This window comes from Salvelinus namaycush, chromosome 31, assembly GCF_016432855.1.
Source record: "Salvelinus namaycush isolate Seneca chromosome 31, SaNama_1.0, whole genome shotgun sequence".
Lineage (NCBI taxonomy): Eukaryota > Metazoa > Chordata > Actinopteri > Salmoniformes > Salmonidae > Salvelinus > Salvelinus namaycush.
In genome coordinates, this window is record NC_052337.1 from 18,359,575 (window position 1) to 18,386,685 (window position 27,111).

Below are 27,111 nucleotides of genomic sequence, written 5' to 3' on the forward strand. Positions count from 1 at the left end.
AGGAAGCCACTGCTCCAAAACAGCCATAAAATAGCCAGACTACGGTTTGCAACTGCACGTGGGGACAAAGATCATACTTTTTGGAGAAATGTCCTCTGGTCTGATGAAACAAAAATAGAACTGTTTGGCCATAATGACAATCGTTATGTTTGGAGGAAAAAGGGGGACGCTTGCAAGCCGAAGAACACCATCCCAACTGTGAAGCACGTGGGTGGCGGCATCATGTTGTGGGGGTGCTTTGCTGCAGGAGGGACTGGTGCACTTCACAAAATAGATGGCATCATGAGGTAGGAAAATGATGTGGATGGAAAATTATGAGGATATATTGAAGCAACATCTCAAGACATCAGTCAGGAAGTTAAAGCTTGGTCGCAAATGGGTCTTCCAAATGGACAATGACCCCAAGCATACTTCCAAAGTTGTGGCAAAATGGCTTTAAGGACAACAAAGTCAAGGTATTGGAGTGCCCATCACAAAGCCCTGATCTCAATCTCATAGACAATTTGTGGGCAGAACTGGAAAAGCGTGTGCGCGCAAGGAGGCCTACAAACCTGACTCAGTTACACCAGCTCTGTCAGGAGGAATGGGCCAAAATTTACCCAACTTATTGTGGGACGCTTGTGGAAGGCTACCCGAAACATTTGACCCAGGGTAAACAATTTAAAGCCAATGCTACCAAATACTAATCGAGTGTACGTAAACTTCTGACCCACTGGGAATGTGATGAAAGAAATAAAAGTTTAAATAAATCATTCTCTACTATTATTCTGACATTTCACATTCTTAAAATATGGTGGCGAGCCTAACTTACCTAAAACAGGGAATTTTTACTAGGATTAAATGTCAGGAATTGTGAAAACTGAGTTTAAATGTATTTGGCTAAGGTGTATGTAAACTTCCGACTTCAACTGGAGATCCGTTGTGGTACCTGGCCGTCCAAGGGTACAAAAGGTTGGGTTTACAAACTAAGCTCTTCCTATCAGCACACTGACGACAGGATTTCACCTTATGTAAAATGTGCTCCACAAGGTGTACATTTCCGGTTATTCTCCACTACCAGGAAGAAAAAGAACCAGATCTGTGTGTTCAAATTGAAATATCCTATATCTTCCATTGAGTAAGCCCCACCTCTTCTTAACTTATCAATCATGTGTGTTGTTACTGGTGACCTGCTGAGCCCCAATATACCAAAGTCTGGTTGATAATTGTGTACCATCAGTGGTATGATGATAACCCTTTTCACAATACTGAGCAGACCCAGACCCAAGCTGAGAGGAGCTGTACTGCTCTGGCATGGTTACACATCCACCATGGTTGCTGGAACTGTGTTGGAAAAGACGAGGCCTATGTGAAAGAAAGATGACCAAGCCAGCACAGTACAGGTCAGGTTGGTACAATAGTGTCAAAAGGGTATATTCACATTTTTATGTTTAATTTCTAACCCTATTTCATTTGAATAAGTTCTTTGAGAACCACATTGACATTTTCAAAACCAACCACCAGCTTCAACGAAATAATGACCGAACACCAAAATTAACAAATTATTATAATATGACTTACAACTTGGATGATCATACAGGCAATAATGACAGACACATTATGCAACAAAACTGAAAACAGTTGGCCAAAACATCAGTGGACACTCAAAACAAAAATCAGAACTGCTAAAGAAATTAGAATATCTCAAATAAATCAGAGAAACACATTTATATCACAACCCTTTGTAATGAAGAACCAAAAAAAAAAAAAAAACAGCTCTGTATCAAGGACTCAAGTGTCCAGTATGGGGTAGGAGCTATACACATCAGGCCACTCACAGTAAAGCCAAGCTCTTGTCTCGGCAATGTTTATCCAACAAGGCTATCCTATCCCTGCTACACCAGGGGCGTGTTCATTAGAGCACACAATGGAAAACGTTCCAAAATATTACGCAACAGAAAACAAAAAAAATGTGTTACTTATTGGACAAGTTCAGGTAGTCCCCTCTTTCAGTCATTTTCTTCCATTTGGTGCCTAATGAACACGACCCTGGTCAGCATTCGTACATTTATAGAAATAAATAGACACACTAGTAAAGGTGCACACACTCTCAATATTGGATTGAGAATGACTGACAGCTTTCCATAACACACTTACACACACACAGAGAGACAGAGACACACACACAAAAACGCTTCAATCTTCAGGGGGACAGAAAGACAACAAAACAAAACCGAATTGAGTCACTGATGATCGTGGTGCCGTCATTGGCAATTTGGGGAGGGTATTTGTTGTCTAAAGAGACAGATTTTGGGGTTGGTGTCTGTGCTAATATTAGGGATGAATTTGGCGATCTTTCTTGGGTGAGGATCGGGCGTTCATCCTCAAGGGATGTTGGGAGTTTGGTCTCTCCGTCACACACATGGTTTCTTTGGATAGCCGTCAGGGCTTCACAGGCTGGATGGAGATGAGACTGCCAAACTTGAAGTGCTGAATAACAGGGAACTTCTCCAAGCACTAGGAGTAGACAAGGAGAAAGAGAGAAGGGAGGGAATTTACATGGATGAAGAGATAAAAAGAAGAAGGTCAAAGAGAGGGAAAGATGAACAGAAATGGTACAATTTGGCACTGCTTTACTTCATCTAGTGCAAACTTGGTTTAGCATCATCCATACACACCAACCAAAGCCAAAGCTATGGACTTGTCTAGAACAAGCAACTTCGTGCAATTCACATAAGGTGGTCTATGTCCTGAAATAAAGCAAAAATCTCCACTCATGGGTGTTTCTTCCAAACAGCCTCTAAAAAAGCAAGTTGGTGGATTTGTTATCCAGCAAGGTGTCAAAGCTTGCTAGCAAGAGCTTCCAATCACTGATCGTTATCGCAAATTTGCATCGCTGATAATTTGCATAAATGTTAAACTTTCCCGGCTCTAGGATAATACAAGGGGAGCTTCAGAGACTGGAGCTACCACAGGACAGCTAGCATTAACCCTTATCAGGTCATCTTTCATCTCATCCACAGCTGCCAGTCCTGGCTCAGTTACCTCTGGCGGTGACAATTTGGTCACATTTACATTCGTCTAACCATTGAGAGTTGTATCTGCCTTTCGTGTGGCTAGCTAGCCACTTCCAGACCCGACATTGCTATTTATACTCTCCATGGACATCTCAAAATGAGGGCTGTTGTACGAAACAAATGTACCATTGGATCGTCTCTAACCAATCAGAGTATCAAAGCCAATGACGGCTCTGGCACAACGCATCGGAACCTGGGGCCAATTAGAAGGGTCAGAATGTGTTTGCATTCTACAAGGCATCAGGTAGGAAAACTAATCCAGACTCATTGTGGAGAAGAAACGCTAGTGGGCGTGCCGTTTGGCGGCAGCGAACCAGCTAACTTCACACTCAGATCGCTGGCATGTGAAACTTTGATAAATAAAATGGGAGTTTTTGAGTACAGTCATTTTTGGCCTCAAATCCATGCTTGTTTCTACAATCGTGTGATCGCCACTGAAAACAATTAAATGGAGACGGCTTTCACCTGGCAGGTAGTTCACACTCCTAAAGGTGTTGGGGTGATTGAGTTGCCCAGTTCCAAATTGACCACTAGTCCCTAGTTAAAATAAATAAATAATATATATATATATATATATATATATAAAGAAACACCTTGACCTCTAACAATTGACTAACATTGCTTCTGCTTACTACTTTGTAGTACCACATTGCCAAAACCTCTGTGGGTGTATCTTCGGAACAGCCTGTAAAACTGGTCTAAAACTAGTCCATCAAGCAATGTGTCAAAGCTTGCTAGCGAGAGCTTCCCTCCGCTGATTGTTAACGCAATGTTGCGTCGCTGATCATTTGCAGCCCTGAAGAATGCACAGTGTGCCGAAGTGTGCCATTTACCATTAAAATGTTGGAAACATATACAGTGTGACTTTTTTCTTTTTATACACTACATCTCTAGCCGCCAAGAGTGAAATGATTCAATGTCTCCTTGTGCCTCCGTCCATTGGAAATGACTGATATACGGTAGTTCAGTGGCTCAAAGTAATAAACAATGTGAATCCACAGCAAATGCTAAAGATTTAGATGTGTGGAGTCAAAATTATTATTGCGCAACCTTGGGCAACACTTTATTTTACAGTATTTACCTAGTATTAGTGCTCGCCGATTAACTGAAGTCGGTTCAATTATTAGAATTCCAGTTAGATTTTTCTGTGAGCTCCATGCTCATTTTCTCACTGCAGTTTCTCTAGCAGTAAATCAAGCCCGAACTATGCAATGTAGTAGGGAGTTGTAGTTTCCAAAAGCCCAATATTAAACATAATTACCACATTTTCTGTGCTAAACTAACTACAATGACCATAATCCATTGCGTGCCTACTTGTTCAGTCTGTATGGGGCAGAGACAGAGCAGAACAGGGGATCAAGAGGGATAGAGAGCAGTTGCTTCCCGATGTATCTCTACCTGGAAATGCATGATCTAAGTGATCGATAGTTAGTATTCAGAAGTCATAAAAGTATGCCTTATTTACTTTGAAGAGCTACTAAAACAGTGATTTTGTCAGACAGCATAGGCCTAGTTAAATAAAGGTTAAATAAATAAAAAATAGAGATGATATGAGTTGGAATGAAATAAAAGCCATCAAACAAATGTAATATACACAACTGAAATATTTGATTAAGTAATGTGAATAAATAATGGTTAAGTGAAAAGCAGTAAAAAAATCATCAAATGAACTGTTATTTTTTGTACTCAAACCGAAACAACCTCAAAAAGCACTAATCACTCAGCACTACCTATCTACTTCAATACTCGAAGGCATTACATGGTAATAGCATAACAATACCCAATAATAACTATTTTAGTTGATTTGTGGTTCATACAACAGGCACCTTGACATACTACACTGGTATCAAGTATCAGAGGTCTCTAAAAAAGTTAAGTACTTCTTCAATCCGCATTTGTTCAGTCTTTGTCAATTGACTTTATAACGTCTGTAAATTAACACCCCAAAAAAAGTCCACCAGGGTCAGGATAAACATTTGAACAGAACGTCTTGTCTGAGAGTTGCATATTTTGTTGTTGTGCCCTAGCAGAAGTGGAGAAATTGCGAAAGGGCTGAGGAGGGAAGCAAGCAGCAGGCTAGAGGCGGGGCAGCGGTAGAGAGAACCAGAGAAAAGAGGGAGAGACAGAGCACAGAGCTGATTCCCTATGTGGGGCCGGGGGAGGGAGAGTGGAATGCGAGCCTGGGAAGGATGGGTGGGGGGGATGGGGGGGTGTTAGCAGACAGCTTGGCCCCTCAGCTCTGGGAAGACTAGCAGGCCCACTCTTGAAAACACAGGATGTGGGCTCAGGCAGGAAAGGGGGTGGGGCCAGCGATACTCTCACACACATACTGACACTGTTCCGCTCTCTCAGTTCCTCTCTTGTTTAACCCTTTCCTGCCTCTAACTCCTCAATAGAATCATTAGCCTACTCGCTCTTCAGAACACATTTACAGTTAGAATCACACTTCAAGATAGGACATGACGCTAAATTATATTTGAGTATTAATAAACAAGATTTTTATTTATAAGTCTCTTTCTTCCGTTCCACTTGGGAGGACTACACTTCTGTTTGAATGACCTTGTGTAAACATGAATGATTAAACTACTTTCATTACCCCTGACATGAAATTGAATCCCTAATCTGTAGTACCTCAAACTGCCACTGGGGAAATCCAGGTGACAGAATTCACCTTTAAAAAGCACCGTCTGATTTCAACTAATGACATTTACCCCTTGATTTGGGAGAGTATGACTCATAAATATCTTAATGGGATAAGTACAACTACCTTGTAACCTGACTGACTTATGACTCCACTGTTTATATCTTGGTTGCCATAGGATACTGTGTTAACTAAAATATATACATCTTCAAAACGGGTTAGAAACCAAGTACAATTTAACTGTTAATGTTATGGGACACATTTTCTTTATCGTTTACCTTTTATTTTAGGGGGATCCACTGTCAAGGTTCATCATACACTATTAAGTGTAGATTTAGATTGTTCTCACTCTGTGGGGTGTGTCTCCTCTTACCTCTGCCTTGTACATTCGGATCAGGCCCTGGTTGACTTTGGACCAGGTGGGGACAGCACTGATGTTCCACAGCTGATTGGAGTGCTCAGCAAACGGACCAGTTTTCATCTGGGGGGAGGGGAGAGAGAGTGTGGGGTGGGGGGGTAATACAGAAAGAGAGAGGGGGGAGGGGGAAGAGAGAGAAAGAGAAAGGAGGAGAGACAGAATGAAAGGAGGAGAGCGTGAAATATATGTTTAATTCGTCCATTAGCTAACCAGCCAATAAGGAATATATAAGCCTAAGACATTACAAGACATAATGACAGGCAGGTCAACAGTTGTCCCACTGTCCAGCTCATACTTTTTGGGGTGCCAGTGAGGAGAGTGCATTTCTTTCTTTGTGTGTGTGTGTGTGTGTGTGTGTGTGTGTGCCCTTATATTTACCCCAAGGGAAGAAAAAGAGACAGACAGAGACAAAGAGAGCTAGAGGGGCCCTGAATGAATGAATGTAGTGGTAGTGTTTGGACACTGTCTCCCTCCATAGCACCTCCCCCCCACCAAAACCCAGAGGACGGCTTGTGACCGGGGCAGGAACCCAACCCTAGCCCCTGGCTTCCCCCGGGCCTCCACCAGAGAGGGATGGGGGTGGGGTTTAGTGAGGATACCCTGAAGGAAGAAGTGATTCACAACAGCATGTGGGGAAGGAAATGACTCTGGTGAGTTTTGTACACTACACACAACCTCCCAGAGAGGCGGAGACTGTGTATATATATGCACATTTGTGCGTCAGCATGTGAGCGTTCGCACGTGAGAGAGAGAGGAAATATGCAAGCAGAACAACAGTTTGTCTGAGAGACCATACAACACACACAAACAGGAGAGGGAGATGTGCTTAAAAAGGCACACATCCATACACAAAAGAAACCTGCATATATCCCCCCCTCCCTCCTCCAGGGGGACAAACACTTATCTGGAGGTGACTGTATTCCCTCCCAAATATGCCCTCCAAGACAAAACAACCAACAAAAACTCCTGCAGATATGTCGCACGCTGGGTCTGTAAGCTTTGAGGAGACTCATATGGTAGGTACACCTACAGCTCCTCCCTTGGCAGTAGTACTGTGTACCCAGAGTCTCTGAGAGCATTCACAGTCTACTTGAACAGAGCAATACTCAATCATGAGGTGTCAAACGACACAATATTAAGAAATGCTATAAATGAAGACCTACCAACCAACTGAGACAACTTCCTGGACAAAACATTTCAGTGTAATAGTGAAAGTGTAAACTTCGCAGTAAAAAGCCTATCCAACCAAAAACGTAGGCTCAGGTTTTCTAGGTCTCTGTCTTCACTATGGTGAAACACTAAAACAATACAGAAATACACTACGGAAAAAGAAGGAATAGCACGTCAGCTCAATTACATTGAAGAACCCATATAATCTAACCACAGTTATCTATCCAAAACGGAGATGTACGGATAAACCACTTCCCCAATCTTTTTGGCTCTATAACAAAGAACAAAAACATGATCAATTACAAATCTTAGACTCAGCTATTAAAGACTACCAGAACCCACTGGATTATCCAATTACATTGAATTAATTAAATGACAGAATACAACCCTCCAACCCAAAAAGGCTTGTGGTGTTGATGGTATCCTCAATGAAATGAAATGATAAAATATACAGACCACAAATTTCAATTGACTAAACTTCAACATCCTCCTCAGCTCTGGCATCTTACCCAATATTTGGAACCAAGGAGTGATCACCCCAATCCACAAGAGTGGAGACAAATTTGACCCCAATAACTAGATATGCGTCAACAGCAACCTTGGGGAAATCCTCTGAATTATCATTAACAGCAGACTCGTACATTTCCTCAGTGGAAACAATGTACTGAGCAAATGTCAAATTGGCTTTAACAAATTACCATATGACAAACCAAACCAAAGGCAAAGTCTTCTCATGCTTTGTTGATTTCAAAAAAGCTTTTGACTCAATTTGGCATGAAGGTCTGCTATACAAATTGATGGAAAGTAGTATTGGGGGAAAAAACATACGACATTATAAAATCAATGTTCACAAACAACACGTGTGCAGTTAAAATTGGCAATAAACACACAGATTTCTTTCCACAAGGCAGGGATGCAGCTTGAGCCCCACCCTGTTCAACATATATATCAACGAATTGGCGAGGGCACTAGAACAGTCTGCAGCAACCGGCCTCACCCTACTAGCAACTGAAGTCAAATGTCTACTGTTTGCTGATGATCTTGTGCTTTTCTCCCCAACCAAGGAGGGCCTACAGCAGCACCTAGATATTCTGCACAGATTCTGTCAGACCTGGGCCCTGACAGTAAATCTCAGTAAGACAAAAATAATGGTGTTCCAAAAAAGGTCCAGTTTCCAGGACCACAAATACAAATTCCATCTAGACACCGTTGACCTAGAGCATACAAAAAAACTATACCAACCTCGGCCTAAACATCAGCACCACAGGTAACTTCCACAAAGCTGTGAACGATCTGAGAGACAAGGCAAGAAGGGCCTTCTATGCCATGAAAAGGAACATAAAATTCAACATACCAATTAGGATCTGTCTAAAAATACTTGAATCAGTTATAGAACTCATTGCCCTTTATGGTTGTGAGCTCTGGGGTCCATTCACCAACCAAGAATTCACAAAAACGGGACAAACACTAAATTGAGACTCTGCATGCAGAATTCTGTAAAAACATCCTCAGTGTACAACGTAAAACACCAAATCATGCATGCAGAACAGAATTAGGCCGATACGCGCTAATGATCAAATCAAGAAAAGCGGTGTTAACTTCAACAACCACCTAAAAGGAAGCAATTCCCAAACCTTCCTTAACAAAGCCATCGCCCACAGAGAGATTAACCTAGGGAAGAGTCCCCTAAGCAAGCTGGTCCTGGGGCTCTGTTCACAAACACAAACAGACCCCCAGGACAGCAACACAATTAGACCCAACCAAACAAAAAGATAATTACTTGACACATTGGGGATTTTTTATTTTTTTATTAATTGAGCAAACTAGAACGCTATTTGGCCCTAAACAGAGAGTACACTGTGGCAGAATACCCGACCACTGTGACTGACCCAAACTTAAGGAAAGCTTGAACTGTTTACAGACTCAGTGAGCATAGCCTTGCTATTGAGAAAGGCAGCCGAAAACAGACCTGGCTCTCAAGAGAAGACAGGCTATAAGCACACTGCCCACAAAATGAGGTAGAAACTGAGCTGTACTTCCTAACATCCTGCCAAATGTATGACCATATTAGAGACACATTTCCCTCAGATTACACAGACCCAAAAAGTTATTAGAAAACAAACCCAATTTTGATAAACTCCCATATCTATTGGGTGAAATACCACAGTGTGCCATCACAGCAGCAAGATTTGTGACCTGTTGCCACAAGAAAAGGGCAACCAGTGAAGAACAAACACAATTGTAAATACAACCCATATTTATGTTTATTTCTTTTCCCTTTTGTACTTTAACTCTTTGCATATCGTTATAACACTGTATATATGCATAATATGACATTTGAAATGTCTCTAGTCCTTTGAAAATATTGTAAGTGTAATGTTTACTGTTAATTTTGCCTTGTTTATTATCTATTTCACCTGCTTTGACAATGTAAACATATGTTTACAATGCCAATAAAGCCCTTTGAATTGAATTGAGAGAAAAAGTGAAAGAGAGAGAAAGAGAGGGAGAGGGAGAGAGGCCCCCCGCAGCTGCAGCAGCTTTTTGCCGTTCGGGGGAAGGAACAGGACATAGCAACACCTCCTCCCTTCCTCTCCTTTTCTGCCCGTCTCAAAATCACATTCCCCAACACACCCTCTTCTGGTCAGGTTTCCTGGCTCACTGATGTAAAGATGGATATGGGGTACTGTGTGTGTGTGTGTGTGTGTGTGTGTGTGTGTGTGTGTATCTTGTCGGTGGAATGGCTTACACAAATCAGTCCTTACTTTTCTTGCATTAACACTGGCCTTATGACTTAACACTGAATTTGCTTATAGCTGCTTTAGTCACTATGACTGAGATGTGGTTGTCGTACCTAGCTACCTTAAGATGAATGTACTAACTGTAAGTCGCTCTGCTAAATGACTAAAATGTATTAAAAAAAGATTTATGTAAAAATACTTAAGTCCAATTCCTCTGTCTCACAAAATGATGATCAGAGTTTTGTGAACCAAAATTCAGTCAACTCAATTCAAATCAGTGATTCAATTAACACATTAGAAATCCCCATAGAATGCAATAGGGAGAAAATATCAATTCACGACCCGCATCACACACAATTCATTGTGTGTAGGAACTGAACTGCGGTGGCATGGACACTGAACTCTGCAGAACACCAATTTTCTGTTTTTCCTTCTGCCTAAATGTCCCTCTCACCTCATTAATGAATTTGATGCACTCCAGAAACATGTAGTCGTGGTGATTCTCGTTGACAACTTTCTCATCGACAAAGTGCTTGGGCTCCAACGTGGGGTGGTCTGGGACAAAGGGAGTAGGAAGTGGAGGACAAAAAAGAAAAAAACTGTAATTAGACACACCGACCACTTGGTGTCACTCTTTCCCTTGCCACACTGCAGTATAGCCTTTATAACTATCAAATATGCATGACACATATTTTCAAATAGTTCCGCTGTGCATGGGTGAAGTAGGCTTTGCCTGGGCTAGTGGAGTAGGCCTCTTACCTACAAACTGGGAGCTGCCCCATATGAAAGGTAGAAATTGGAAATCATCCAACCCCCAGACCCCCTGGCTGCCAGCAGGCTCCATTCTGTAGGTTTTCTGAAGCTTGCGCATGACCACCAGATACCTGGTGGGGTTTTAAAAAGAAAGTTGTAGTTTCATTTATAGTCCATACGAGGCACATACAATCGTTTACAGATTGTGCACACATGCACACACAAAACAGTGCCTGTCTCACCTGTCAAACACCTTGAAAATGATGGCCAACTGGTCATCTACCCTGAGAGCTCCGATCTTGCAGAGACAGCAGAGGAAGATGGCAAAGGCAGCCTCGTGACCTGACAACAACAACCTGTGTCATTCATGGACAGTCACACACGCAGATGTGATACATATAAGTATCTCATATTGTTACTAATAGAGTTGTAGTGGGCAATACCAAAGTCAAAGGCAGAATATATTTGTAAAGGACAGCGTTCTGAAGAGGGAAAGAACGGGATTTGTGTTTCAACAGTGCCCTCTAGTGGGCATATGAAACAGGGACACACACGTTAAGGACGTGTCTGTCTGGGTGTGTTACCTGTTCCATAGTCTATCCTGGTGGAGTTGCCCACCGCCTCCTTCAAATACACAGCTATCTCTGGAGCCGCAGCTGCCTTGTCTTCTGGGATGACTGCTGCAACCAGGCCCTCTGCTTCCTACACACACCATTTTTTACATTTGTGTCATTTAGCAGAAACTCAGAGCGACTGCATATCACAACAAAACCTTTCACACACAATTTCAATTCTTTCTATTTTATTAAAACACTTGTGAATAGTATAAACCCTTTGTGTGTGTGTGTGTGTGTGTGTGTGTGTGTGTGTGTGTGTGTGTGTGTGTGTGTGTGTGTGTGTTTACCTGGTCGAGCTTGGCGTACCAAGTCCTGTAGGCCTTGTTGCCGAAGCGAGAGGGCTGGTCTTCAGGAGGGGTCTCATCTATCCAGCGGTCCAGAGTCCCCAACAGAACCAGAAGCTTCTCTATGGTCTGGAATGAGAACAGACACACTGAAACATTCACAAAAACCCTGCTAACATATTTAGCTGTTATTTGGATACATTTGATTCTTATTAGCACTTCAGCAATTTTGCCAAGAAGGATAGTTCATTATTAATCAGGTGACATGCAAAGTTAGTGAAGACCTATACAAAAAGACTCAAAACTGTAATGGTTGCCTAAGGTGCTTCCACCATGTACTGACTCGGGTAGGCGGTATACTTCAATATCATCAAGATATGTTTCGATTTCAAATTCATTCATACATTTGCCATCAATTGTTACTTCCCAAGGCTCTAAGGGAAATAAACGTGAAAAGAATACAAAAGGGGTGAATAGTTTTTGTTTGTGTACCAACAACAGCCCAAGGCATTGTGGCTTGATATGACCCCATTCTCCCTGTGTCCCTCTCTGTCTTCCTGATAATAGAAAGAAAAGTTGCCTCCCGAGACCCATTATGGAGGGGGGGGGAAGTTGCCCATCTTTCACACTGACTGACAGCCAGCTTCGCTATGGCTGTAGATGGCCCTCCCCCTTCACCTCCCAAACTACTCCATAATTCATGAAAAGGAGGGACAGTAGTAGTCCGTATATGTGATGCTACCAAAGGCAAGAATACAATATAATGGATTTACATGTATTTTTTACACATGGAATTACAGCCTGTTCGGGTGGGATGGAGTTTTTGACCGACAGCATAACATCACAATCTGATCTGAATAGTCTGACCAACGACCAGTCATCTTTTATTTTCATATGCATCTTCCTACTTTGTAGGGATAAGCGGGGTAGGCTCTAGAGAACGGGGTAGCAGATAGCCTAGCGGTTAAGAGCGTTGGGCCATTAAACCAAAAGGTCGCTGAATGAATCCCTGAGCTGACAAGGTGGTAAAATGTGCCGTTCTGCCCTTGAGCAAGGCAGTTAACCTCCAACAACAACTGCTCCCCGGGCGCAGATGACGTGGACATCGATTAAGGCAGCCCCTCGCACCTCTCTGATTCAGAGGTTTTGGGTTAAATGCGGAAGCCACATTTCGGTTGAATGCATTCAGTTTTGCAACTGACTAGGTATCCCCTTTTCCTTCCCTTAGTGTCTAGACGATCCTATCTACCAATCTGGGCCGTGTATGTAAATATATTTAAATTTGTATCAACACGCCCACACGATCAGATTGAGCATTTTAATGGCTAAAGGAGGCTCAAAGGGAAACAAATTATTTAAAATATACAGCATTCAGACCCCTTGAATTTTTCCACATTTTGTTACGTTACAGCCTTACTCTAAAATGTATTAAATAAAAAGAATCCTCAGCAATCTACACGTAATGACATAATGACAAAGCGAAAACAGGGTAGAAATTTTTGCAAATTTATTACAAATAAAAATACCTTAATTACAAGTATTCAGACACTTTGCTTTGAGACTCGAAATTGAGCACAGGTGCATCCTGTTTCCAAAAACCAAGCCATGAGGTCGAAGGAATTGTCCGTAGAGCTCCAAGACAGGATTGTGTCGAGGCACAGATCTAAGGAAGGGTACGAAAACATTTCTGCAGCATTGAAGGTCCCCAAGAACACAATGGCCTCCATCATTCTTAAATGGAAGAAGTTTGGAACCACCAAGACTCTTCCTGGAGCTGGCCGCCCGGCCAAACTGAGCAATCGGGGGAGAAGGGCCTTGGTCAGAGAGGTGACCCAGAACCCGATGGTCACTGACAGAGCTCTAGAGTTGCTCTCTGGAGACGGGAGAACCTTCCAGAAGGACAACCATTTCTGCAACACTCCAACAACCAGGCCTTTGTGTTAGAGTGGCCAGACAGAAGCCACTCCTCAGTAAAAAGCACGAGAGCCCGCTTGGAGTTTCCCAAAAGGCGCCTAAAGACTCTCAGACCATGAGAAACAAGATTCTCTGGTCTGATGAAACCAAGATTGAACTTTTCACGTCAAAGGAAACCTGGCACTATCCCTACGGTGAAGCATGGTGGCAGCATCATGCTGTGGGGATGTTTTTCAGCGGCAGGGACTGGGAAACTAGTCAGGGTCGAGGGAAAGATGAAAGGAGCAAAGTACAGAAAGATCTTTGATGAAAACCTGCTCCAGAGCACTCAGGACCTCAGACTAGGGTGACGGTTCACCTTCCAACAGGACAATGACCCTAAGACCCTAAGCACATAGCCAGTCCTGCGTTGTCTTGGCTTTGGGGACAAGTCTCCCCATCCAACCTGACAGAGCTTGAGAGGATTTGCAGAGAAAAATGGGACAAACTCCCCAAATACAGGTGTGCCAAGCTTAGTGTGTCATACCCAAGAAAAATCAAGGCTGAAATCACTGCAAAAGGTGCTTCAACAAGGTACTGAGTACAGGATCTGAATACTAATGTAAATGTAATTACAGATTTTTTTTCTTCTATAAATTATCCCCCCAAGAAATGTCCCTTGTTTTTGCTTTGTCATTATGAGGTAGTGTGTGTGTAAATTGACGAGGAGAAAAAAAACTATTCCTTCAATTTTAGAATAAGGCTGTAATGTAACAAAATGTAGAAAAAGTCAAGGGGTCTGAATACTTTCCAAAGGCAATGTATATACAAAGAAATAGTTTATAGAACATAGTTATTTTCACTTAATAAACACCGTGATTTAGACACAGTGATGATTTAAACAGACTGCATGGGGGCTTTAAATGAACGATGTGTAATAAGAAACTGTTTCCATCTGAAGATATGTCACTACATCATGAGTTACTAGTGTTAAAGGGTGCTACATGCCTCAGACACTTTGTATTCACATGTGAGTTTCTTCCCCTTCACTCCCTCGTTCAGCGTCAGAATGAATCCCATGTAATCAGCATACGCCTTTGAGGAAGAGAAAGAAGGGTAGAGAGATGGTTAGTACTCTGAATGGAGGACCTGACTCTTCTAGTTCTCCAATGCTGTCATAACAGGTCTCATATACCCTTTATATATTCGGTTGGGATAATAAAGACTAATCTACTTGAACATGACTATCTGGTTTGAGGCATGCCGACTATCTGGGTTGAGGCATGCCGACTATCTGGGTTGAGGCATGCCGACTATCTGGGTTGAGGCATGCCGACTATCTGGGTTGAGGCATGCCGACTATCTGGGTTGAGGCATGCCGACTATCTGGGTTGAGGCATGCCGACTATCTGGGTTGAGGCATGCCGACTATCTGGGTTGAGGCATGCCGACTATCTGGGTTGAGGCATGCCGACTATCTGGGTTGAGGCATGCCGACTATCTGGGTTGAGGCATGCCGACTATCTGGGTTGAGGCATGCCGACTATCTGGGTTGAGGCATGCCGACTATCTTGGTTGAGGCATGCCGAGTACCTGGGTTGTGTTCATTAGACTACACCACAGAATACTTTTTAAAAGCTTTTACAATGGAAAACTAAAGAGTTTGTCCCAGTAGTCCCTCCCCGTTTTAAGTCAATTTTCTTCCATTTAGTGCCTAATGAACAGGCCCCTGGAGTGTTTCCATTTCCATGTAGTGGGTGTCTAAACCCTCTGGGCTATAGATAGGTTCAATTCTAAACCATCATAGGTGTGGCGTACCTGGGAACGTTTCCACTTCCCCATATCAGGAAACATGCTGATCTCCTTTTTGGGCACCATGAAGTTCTGACAGACAGGGATCGGTGGTGTGTCATCTTCGGGAGAGGAGCCTAAACCATCATAGGGACACAGAGTAGAAGGGGAAACTAGTCAGCTGACACAGCATGTCAGCTGTGTCCCAATAGCTTGAGTTGCATGTGTAACAGTATAACTTTAGACCGTCCCCTCGTCCCGACACGGGCGCGAACCAGGGACCCTCTGCACACATCAACAACAGTCACCCACGAAGCGTCGTTACCCATCGCTCCACAAAAGCCACGGCCCTTGCAGAGCAAGGGGAACCACTACTTCTAGGTTTCAGAGCAAGTGACGTAACCGACTGAAAGGCTGCTAGCGCGCACCACCGCTAACTAGCTAGCCATTTCACATCCGTTACACTCACCCCCCTTTCGAACTCCTCCTTTTCCGCAGCAACCAGTGATCCGGATCACGGCACCAATGTAACAGTATAACTTTAGACCGTCCCCTCGGCCCGACACGAGCGCGAACCAGGGACCCTCTGGACACATCAACAACAGTCACCCACGAAGCATCGTTACCCATCGCTCCACAAAGGCAGAGCAAGGGGAACCACTACTTCTAGGTTTCAGAGCAAGTGACGTAACCGACTGAAAGGCTGCTAGCGCGCACCACCGCTGACTAGCTAGCCATTTCACATCCGTTACACATGCTAGCTGTTCCAGTCATTGCACTAATTAGCAATGGCTTGTGAAATTACCGTCAACTTCCTTCAAACTGTACTTCAAACTGCACTTAATTGCCAAAATCTTGCACTATCCCTTTAACCAAACGGTCAGATTACCATATCCAAACTCTGACCCTGTTTCTGTAGGAGCAACTTCTGCTACTACTTCTAATGCTGCACTGTGTTAGAGGCCTGATTCTGAGACATAATACAATACTGTCACCTTCAGCACCCCCAAAAAAATCCTGTTTGAGTAATCCCTCTGGAATAAATATATAAGAATAACCACACACAAAAATACATAACACACAATACACACGCACTTTAAATTATTTAATATTCTGGGTTTCTAACTTAAGGCATAACAAGCTTGTTTTTTTCCACCTGTCTTTGGTCCACTCAGCAAAGTGACAGGGCAAAATAAACATTCTAACATTGTAGAGTGCAGGGGAGTTTTCCAGTTCCAACCAAATACACACAAAAAAAATTAAGGACTTAAGGCCTACAGTGACACACCTACACCATGCAGCCTAAAAAAAAAATATATATATGGGATACTCATCAAGCATTGGCACGCCATCCATACAGATTTGTTTTTGTCATCACTGAGCAGCACATGAAAACATTGATATAGTCTAACTAATGTCAGTGTTCCCTGTATAAAGCTATAGCACCATGTATGACACAGACTGACACCGAAAGGGAAAGGCGGGGACAATATTGCCTTTTTCCATCCATTGACTTCATGCCCAAATGGCTATCTAGTGGCAGTGCATTAGCACATTCTACCAATAGCTAGCTAGCTATTGCAAGTTACGTAGCTAGTGTAACAGTCATTTGTCATTAATTGGCTCATGCTGATTGTACAAAATGAAAGTAGCTAGCAATCATCTATATCATGCATTATACAACGGGTGGGTCTAATCCTGATTGGTTAAAACCCCATTCCAGCCGGTGTCTATTCCACAAATTACCACCAGCTAAATATACAACGTTAAAATTCCTATTTACTCTGTTCCATCTGACTGTGCAATCCGCTGGGTCATCAGCCCAGCCAGGCACTTTATAAACTTGATCTCCACTATAAAAAGCATCTGGACATTTCTTTTAGACTAACATTAGGTTTTCAACAGCAGAGATTTATATAAACCTTGCTGTCTGTCGCTGACATTTGCAACATTGTTTCAATATTCAAATTCGATCTACAGCTGTCCCATTGTAATGAATGTGTCGGGAGTTGGGACAAGACAGACAGGCAGTGTCTCAGCTAGTCGAAATCCTGAATCAGCTGGCATAACCTTTATGGATATATACAAAGAAATGTCAATTGAAAAAAGCTACAACGAAATTATGTGCAGATATTTTGCAGACTTTCAGTTTGAGTGATTTATTTAACTAGGCAAGTCAGTTAAGAACTAATTATTATTTATAATGATGGCCTACCCCGGCCAACCACTAACGACTCTGGGCCAACTGTGCGCCGCTCTATGGGACTCCCAATCACGGCCGGTTGTGATACAGGCTGGAATCGAACCAGGGTCTGTACCAGGGTCAACGGCTCTAGCACTGCGATGCAGTGCCTTTGACCGCTGCGCCAGTCGGGTGCCCTGATTGTGTTAGCTGTGTTTTTGGCTAGCTCCTCTGAACAACAGTGTCCTGACGAGTGAGCACATTTTCTATACCAGGCAAAATCGCTCCTCATTAGCTCATTGTTATGATGTATCCAAATAAGTGTCACCAGAAAACAGCTTCAACAAATGCAAATACTTTGTTGTTATTCTGGGTGCATTTTTTGACGTGACTGTAAATTAGCCGTAGTTGGCTAGCTACCAAGCAAGGGATAAGAACGTTGCCAGCCAGTATGACAATAGAACATTTAGAACGTCGAATCCATAGAGACTATGTCGCGTCTCTAGCAACCGAACTGATAGACCAGCCGGCTTGGGTAGCAACCCTAGATGTGTCGGGCCAAACAACACCCATGGCAATATAACCTCCAAAGACTGGCTTCTCCGGCATATTCACTTAATTATACCACGGGTGGTTATAATCTTGAATGCTGATTGGTTAAAACCGCATTCCTGGCGGTGACTATTCCACAAATGACCACCTACTAAATCTATGACGTTAAATGTATATTTAATCTGTTCCATTTCACTGTGCAGTCCACTGTCTCCGGTGGTAATTTGTGGAATAGACACCAGCTGGAATGCGGTTTTAACCAATCAGCATTAGACCCACCCGTTTTATAAATTATGAAAACAGTCATTACTGAGCAGCACATGAACACATTGATATAGTCTAACTAATGTCAAAGTACCCTGTATAAACTATGGCACCATGTATGACACAGCCTGATATCGAAAGGCAGGGACAATATTGCCTTTTTCCGTCCATTGACTTCATGCCCAAATGGCTATCTAGTGGCAGTACATTAGCACATTCTACCAATAGCTTCTAGCTAGGTTAGCAAGTTACATTGCTAGTGTAACATAGTCATTAGCCATTAATTAACTCATTCTGATTGTACAAAATTAATTTAGCTAGCTATCATTTATATCATGCAATAGATGATACAAGGTTCTGTAATTTGCTCACTAGTAGCTAGCGCCTCGAATTAGATAGCTACTTGACCACGAACAAATAGTCTAGCTAGCTACATTGCTAACCAGGAACCATTCATTGTCTCACGAAAAGTTACGAGCAGCATTGTTCCACATGGGGAATCTCCTTCTACTTATTTCTTATGAGAAACCATTGCATTAATTTTTATATTCCAGAAAATTCAGCATTAAATGATGAAATCAGCTACCTGAATGGTGTTCAGTCTCCGCCATGTTTACAAGATTTGCGGTACAGACAGATATCTCACCGGATGTATAAATGTGAAGCATCCGTTTGGCGTTTCCACTCACTACCAAATATGGTGATGAGAGGAAGCCAATGGAGAAGATGGCGCGAGATTGATTTTGGCTGACGTTCTGCAAATTTTCTCATCGATGAAACATTTAATCTCAATACAGTTTTCTGTTTCCAAAAATAGACTCAGACTAAGTTTTGTAAACTATCCTTTGGCAAAGTTTTTTTTAAATTGCTTTGTTTAGAAGGGGAGATTTGCGCACGCGCACTTCACATAGTAGGCGTTCCATAACGGATATATGTAAATACATGCCAGAACGCGCCAATAGGATCTCGCTAGCTCTTGCTTGGCTCTGCCCACCTCCTTGCTTGTTCTCCCCACTATGATTAATTTTCTCCCATTGGAAACGACACGCTGTTGTCTATCTTGGGGTAGTTATACAAATCTTTGGTTGAGGTTTTGACAACATCAGTCACCTTTCAACTTTCACCCTAGTCTCGAGCGTCTTATGCAGCGCGCCCTCATGCGTTGTTTTGGGGCACTGCAGAGACTAGTGCGTAGGCACCATAGATGTAGTTAGAATCGGATTTGAGTCCTCTATTTGTCACATGTATCGAATATAACAGGTGCAGTCTTTACAGTGAACTGCTTACTTATGAGCACTTTCCCAACAATGCGGAGTTAAAAACTAAGAAAATATTTGCCAAAAAAAAGGAAATATGAACACAATAAAATAACAATAATGAGGCTATATAGGAGTACCAGTACCGAGTCAATGTGAAGGGGTACGAGGTAGTTGAGGTAATTAACATTACATCTGTATGTGGGTAGGGGTAAAAGTGTCTAGGCAATCAGGATAGAAAATAAACAGAGTAGCAGCAGACTCGTCTTTATGTAACAGTATAACTTTACGTCCGTCCCCTCGCCCATACCCGGGGCGCGAACCAGGGACCCTCTGCACACATCAACAACAGTCACCCACGAAGCATCGTTACCCATCGCTCCACAAAAGCCACGGCCCTTGCAGAGCAAGGGGAATCACTACTTCAAGTCTCAGAGCAAGTGACGTCACCGACTGAAAGGCTGCTAGCGCGCACCACTGCTACCTAGCTAGCCATTTCACATCGGTTACATTCACCCCCCTTTCGACCTCCTCCTTTTCTGCAGCAACCAGTGATCCGGATCACGGCACCAATGTAACAGTATAACTTTAGATTGTCCCCTCGCCCCGGGCGCGAACCAGGGACCCTCTGCACACATCAACAACTGACACCCACGAAGCATCGTTACCCATCGCTCAACAAAAGCCGCGGCTCTTGCAGAGCAAGGGGTACCACTACTTCAAGTCTCAGAGCGAGTGACGTAACCGATTGAAATGCTATTAGCGCGGACCACCGCTAACTAGCTAGCCATTTCACATCCGTTACATTTATATCTGTGCCATTATAGCATCTGTGATAGCATGGGCAGCGCCATTGAGGCTGCAACCCATAGGAATCCCCACCCAGTTGACTACTTTAAAATGGCAGAAGCATGGTGGAAGCCCTCAACGGCCCTGCACATGCTACATTGGCCATTTGGCCACTAGAGGCCTTTATTGGGCTCCTGAGTGGGGCAGCGGTCTAAGGCACTGCATCTCAGTCCTAGAGGTGTCACTACAGACCCTAGTTTGAATCCAGGCTGTATCACAACCGGCCGTGATTGGGAGTCCCATAGGGCGGCGAACAATTGGCCCAACGTCGTCCGGGTTAGGCCGTCATTGTAAATAAGAATTTGTTCTTAACTGACTTGCCTAGTTAAATAAAGGTTAACATTTTATTTATTTACAAATGGTAGCGTAAGTTTCTACAAACTCTTGGTGCTTTCAAGACAACTTACAACTCCGGAAAAAAAGGTAAAATCATGACATCAGTGATCTTCAAGTCGGAGCTCTAAAATGACGCCAGTTTCCGACTTGGAATTCAGAGTTCGATGACCATTCAAAACTATTCTTCCCAGTCGGCGCTCGTTTTCACCGAGTTCCTAATTGTCTTGAACGAACTGAACTCGGAAGTCAGAGATTTCCTAGGACGCAGTTGTTATTAACGCATATTTGATGCAGACGCAAGATTCGAAGTGTTGTAATGTCGTTTTTCGTCACAAAATAGGCGACTCCTTGTAGTACGCTCCGGCATTCGATATATTTTTTTTACTACATGAAAATTGAGACACGCCGTATCATTCCTTCCGCAGCATGGGGGCAGTGTTGTCACTTAGTGTTTTGATCTGATCTACACAACGTCTGATCTGCGCCACTCGGGAGCATAAACCACGTTTCCATCCAGTTTTTATGCGAGTGAAGTAATGTCATAATAAAACAAATCACTACAGCTTTGAAGAAAACAACACGTTACGGTACAATTGTATAAATGCCGACAGATTAGTTCGACATGGTGGGATCTTTTTTTGTGTTGGTAAAATGTATTACGCGACTAATGGCGGTGGAAATGCCTTTATGCACAAATATTGATAAAACAACCATCATATCGAAGTAAACTTGGAGTCACGCCATGACATGGTGCGTGGTCCTCCCACTACGACTTGGGAAACAGTTTATTAACATATTAAATAATAAGGTATTATGAACTTAACAGGGTGGTGAAAGTGTACGGTGATCTTGATGCTTATTCCATGACATGATGATCGATGCTTGACAAATACAAATATTGTCACTCTTACCCATAATAATCTCATAATGTACTCTAGACTACACGCACTGTATCTACAAGCCGTTGGCTAGAGCGCACTTGGCAAGACCTGAGTAGGCATATTTGCTATTTCACGCAAAAACAAGAATTTAAAATGCTATGGAAACACATTGAATTTGAGCGAAAAAGTAAGTATTGTGTGCACTAGGTCATCACGCACTGATTTTTATCTGCAACAAGTCAGTTTGGTGGAAACACCACTGGTTGGAAAAAGCGCATATTTTCTTTATGCGGATTTTACAACCTTCGCATGAAAATATTTCGCCAAATGGATGGAAACCTAGCTATAGACTGACCAGGTGAATCCAAGTGAAATCTATGATCTCTTATTGATGTCACCTTTTAAATCCACTTCAATCATTGTAGATGATGGGGAGAAGACAGGTTAAATGAGGATGTTTAAGCCTTGAGACATGATTGTGTGCCATTCAGAGGGTGAATGGGCAAGACAAAACGGGGTATGGTGGGTAGTAGGTACCAGGCACCCGGTTTGTGTGTCAAGAACTACAACGCTGCTCGGTTTTTTACGCTCAACAGTTCCCCATGTGTATCAATGGTCCACCACCCAAAGGACATCCAGCCAATTTGACACAACTGTGGGAAGCATTGGAGTCAACATGGGCCGGCAACCCTGTGGAACGCTTTAGACACCTTGTAGAGTCCATGCCCAGACTAAATGAGGCTGTTTTGAGGGCAAATGGGGGTGTAACTCAATATTAGGAAGGCGCTTCTAATGTTTTATACACTCAGTGTATAGGCTATGAGAATTAACGTAACAGGTTAGGAGACTGACTGACATCATCATTCAACTAAAATATAACTTCATTTACATTGAACATTTTACAAAAGTAAATCGTGCATCTATTTATCTGAAACCGACAGCATGAACGATTCAGAGTAGCTTTGCGTTCCTAACAGTGTTGCCCACATTATCCTGCTTTTTATTCCCATGTTCTTTGTCCTATTTCTGTCTTAAACTTTTCACAGGCAACAACTGCAGTTTAGATATTTGTGTGATCTAACTGCGCCACAATCCAAAGTAATAAAGTTGTATTCTATCAAAGTAATTACACCAATTACTTTACTAAATTTAACGTTGACGTTATGCTTTGCTTTGAATAGTAAAGTAAACCCTTTACCCTTTAAGAGCTAAAGAACGAGATCTAGTTTATAATTATAAATCTGATTATTTCACAAAAGTTTAGTTAACCACGCTGCCAATGCCAGCGAGAGAAAGCAGCTCTTCCTTGCTTTCACAAAATGAAAAGAGCAAAATAAAAAAACTTGCTATCGCCCCTGGTGAACGGAACTGGGACCCGCGAGGAGATCATGTTACCAAAAGGTGTCAACGTAGTGAAGCTGTAACTGCGCTAGCTAGTACTATCTTTGGCGTAGCTGTCTTAACGGTGGCACGGTTGTTGTTTTGAAGGGTGTTCCTGAAGTAACTATTCGCCCTTGAATACGCTTTGTGGTCTGTTCATTGGAGTTCAGCTGGGAATGAGAAACCGATTCATTCCTGTACTTTGAGCACCGGGCATTTGTGGGCGGATCTTTCCGAATCATCCAGAATGCTGAGCATTTTAGCCAGGACGATGGTGAGTACACAATCAACAATGTTAGCTAGAATAGCTCCCTTTTAGCCCGCAAAACGGTTTAGCAAGGAAAAACAAGTGTTCGTGGGGTGTGTTCTCTAGTTATATATCGAAAACAATGGGCATTGAGTCAAGTAACTGTAGTTAGCTAGCTAATGTTACGCAATTACAACCTCGCTGTGTGTGTCAAGCAATGTGTAACACGTTAACTGGTCGGGGCAAAGTCAAACTGGAGATTTGCCTTATTGATATCGTTGCTGCGGTGTAGTTAAAATTATGACATATTCAGACTTTCCTCGTTAATACCAATTAAACTAAATGTGCAAGAATGGTATAAATGACATTCGGAATCAGCTGACTATAGCGAACAAGGAACACCCCTTGTTTTTGCACTTCGGTTTCGTATTTTGTTTTTGGAGTCAAAATGTAGCTAAACCGTTGCTCTCCTCCGCTGACGGTTAAGGCGGACGTCTTAACACTGCAACGCCTACTTTTTGCGTGTTAATAAAACATGTCTATAGCTTCACAACCACGTAAAATATCGCTCTCAAATCAATTTGACATTGTTCAGAGACTTCTCTCGAATCCACTGCAAATTGTTTAGCGATTGTTTTTTTGTTATTTTACTTTATATATATTTTTAAATTCTCTTTACAGAGAAATGATTCCACCTTATAGGACTTACATGAATACAAACAACCGTGATTATTTCAGAGACCTCGCAATTACTTTAGTATTTATAAAAATAACTTTAGCTGTTTTTCAATAAATACATTTAAAAAAATGTTTAACTTCAATAGCTTCCACCCCATATCATTTGCATGAATTCAACCAACTGTTATTGGTTCAGGGACCTCGTCAATACAATGTAAGGCAAATGCTTTTGTATTTTTTTAAGTTGGCCATTTTCAATTCATTTAAATTGAACTTGCATAACTTCAATAGCGTCCACCCCATATGACTTTCATGAATACAACCAACCGCTATTGGTTGAGGGACCTATTCCCGCCAATTACTTTTGGGCTTTTTGGCTTAATAAAAAAAAAAAATCTATGTTAATTGTATTTACATGACATACCTCCTTCAATTACTTCCACCATATGACTTGAATTAATGAAACAATTACAGTCCAGCTTTTGCTCCACTGGCTGTTTCAGAGCAGTGTGTCACCATTTGGCTATCTAAGGGCTATCTAGGGTCATAGTTACTCCTGCCCTTTATCAGCCCTTTATTGAGTGATAGAGGTCTGGAGGGCCAGGGATTGCTGGGGTTCCAGATGGCCCCACTCCATCCAGCCAGCCCCCTGCCCCTGGGACATTTGGGAGAGGGCCAGGAAGGGCTGAGGCCGACCCAGGGAGAGGGGACCAACCTGCGGCCTCTAGGGGCCGCCACTCAGTCCAGCCAGCCCCCTGCCCCTGTGACATTTGGGAGAGGGCCAAGGAGGGCTGAGGCCGACCCAGGGAGAGGGGACCGACCTGCGGCCTCCAGGGGCCACCACTCAGTCCAGCCAGCTCTCTGCCACCAGGGACATTTGGGAGAGGTCCAGCTTACTCCCAGGACCTCCAGGCCTCCAGATTTACTCCCTACTCTCCCTACCCAGGCAACATCCTTCTCCCTGGGCATCACCCATCACAGCGTCCTGGCCAGGGCTAACCCACCTCCAGAACCTCGCAAACCGGGGCACCCGCACTTAACCAACCCCAACCCCGCCACTCAGACCTTTATAGCTCCGCTGCCAGGAACCACAGGCACCTGGTGACCCAAACCCGTTCTCTGCACCTGGTAAACCGCTCAGCAGGTAAAGTCCAGCCATGCATCTGGTGGCCGCGCTCCGTCACAGCATCAGAGACTAAGTCCAAACATTAAGGGTAGGGGGTCCTGCCCCTGTCCGAGTCTGGCTGCCCTTGCCCAGACTCTGAGCGCCCCTTAAATCAAATCAAATTTTATTTGTCACATACACATGGTTAGCAGATGTTAATGTGAGTGCTTCTAGTTCCGACAATGCAGTAATAACCAACGAGTAATCTAACCTAACAATTCCACAACTACTACCTTATACACACATAAGTGTAAAGGGATAAAGAATATGTACATAAAGATATATGAGTGATGGTACAGAATGGCATAGGCAAGATGCAGTAGATGGTATAGAGTACAGTATATACATATGAGATGAGTAATGTAGGGTATATAAACATAAAGTGGCATAGTTTAAAGTGGCTAGTGATACATGTATTACATAAAGATGGCAAGATGCAGTAGATGATATAGAGTACAGTATATACATATGAGATGAGTAATGTAGGGTATGTAAACATTATATTAAGTGGCATTGTTTAAAGTGGCTAGTGATACATTTTTACATACATTTCCATCAATTCCCATTATTAAAGTGGCTGGAGTTGAGTCAGTATGTTGGCAGCGGCCACTAAATGTTAGTGATGGCTGTTTAACAGTCTGATGGCCTTGAGATAGAAGCTGTTTTTCAGTCTCTCGGTCCCTGCTTTGATGCACCTGTACTGACCTCGCCTTCTGGATGATAGCGGGGTGAACAGGCAGTGGCTCGGGTGGTTGTTGTCCTTGATGATCTTTATGGCCTTCCTGTGACATCGGGTGGTGTAGGTGTCCTGGAGGGCAGGTAGTTTGCCCCCGGTGATGCGTTGTGCAGACCTCACTACCCTCTGGAGAGCCTTACGGTTGTGGGCGGAGCAGTTGCCGTACCAGGCGGTGATACAGCCCGACAGGATGCTCTCGATTGTGCATCTGTAGAAGTTTGTGAGTGCTTTTGGTGACAAGCCAAATTTCTTCAGCCTCCTGAGGTTGAAGAGGCGCTGCTGCGCCTTCTTCACAACGCTGTCTGTGTGGGTGGACCAATTCAGTTTGTCCGTGATGTGTACGCCGAGGAACTTAAAACTTACTACCCTCTACACTACTGTCCCGTCGATGTGGATAGGGGGGTGCTCCCTCTGCTGTTTCCTGAAGTCCACAATCATCTCCTTTGTTTTGTTGACGTTGAGTGTGAGGTTATTTTCCTGACACCACACTCCGAGGGCCCTCACCTCCTCCCTGTAGGCCGTCTCCTCGTTGTTGGTAATCAAGCCTATTACTGTAGTGTCGTCCGCAAACTTGATGATTGAGTTGGAGGCGTGCATGGCCACGCAGTCGTGGGTGAACAGGGAGTACAGGAGAGGGCTCAGAACGCACCCTTATGGGGCCCCAGTGTTGAGGATCAGCGGGGTGGAGATGTTGTTACCTACCCTCACCACCTGGGGGCAGCCCGTCAGGAAGTCCAGTACCCAGTTGCACAGGGCGGGGTCGAGACCCAGGGTCTCGAGCTTGATGACGAGTTTGGAGGGTACTATGGTGTTAAATGCTGAGCTGTAGTCGATGAACAGCATTCTCACATAGGTATTCCTCTTGTCCAGATGGGTTTGTGCAGTGTGGTTGCGATTGCGTCGTCTGTGGACCTATTGGGTCGGTAAGCAAATTGGAGTGGGTCTAGGGTGTCAGGTAGGGTGGAGGTGATATGGTCCTTGACTAGTCTCTCAAAGCACTTCATGATGACGGAAGTAAGTGCTACGGGGCGGTAGTCGTTTAGCTCAGTTACCTTAGCTTTCTTGGGAACAGGAACAATGGTGGCCCTCTTGAAGCATGTGGGAACAGCAGACTGGGATAAGGATTGATTGAATATGTCCGTAAACACACCAGCCAGCTGGTCTGCGCATGCTCTGAGGACGCGGCTGGGAATGCCGTCTGGGCCTGCAGCCTTGCGAGGG

General features: G+C 43.4%; 2 protein-coding genes across 2 annotated transcripts in view; one reads left to right on the forward strand and one right to left on the reverse strand.

Annotated features, from left to right (window-relative positions):
* Positions 1–1,533: 1,533 nt before the first annotated feature.
* On the reverse strand, positions 1,534–18,996 carry ptpa (protein phosphatase 2 phosphatase activator). Its single transcript, XM_038971092.1, has 10 exons — positions 18,949–18,996; positions 15,392–15,501; positions 14,582–14,668; positions 11,684–11,809; positions 11,364–11,481; positions 11,022–11,121; positions 10,786–10,910; positions 10,481–10,581; positions 6,071–6,178; positions 1,534–2,496 (listed from the first exon to the last, which is right to left on the reverse strand). The coding sequence occupies exons 1-10, from the start codon at positions 18,971–18,973 to the stop codon at positions 2,422–2,424; spliced, it is 975 nt and encodes a 324-aa protein (XP_038827020.1). The 5' UTR covers positions 18,974–18,996; the 3' UTR covers positions 1,534–2,421.
* A 4,078-nt stretch (positions 18,997–23,074) lies between these two features.
* crata (carnitine O-acetyltransferase a) overlaps positions 23,075–27,111 on the forward strand; it is a 43,992-nt gene continuing 39,955 nt past the window's right edge. Inside the window, exon 1 of the mRNA XM_038971369.1 lies at positions 23,075–23,338. Coding sequence (XP_038827297.1) covers positions 23,312–23,338 — 27 coding nt within the window. The 5' untranslated portion in view covers positions 23,075–23,311. The remainder of the gene's footprint in view (positions 23,339–27,111) is intronic.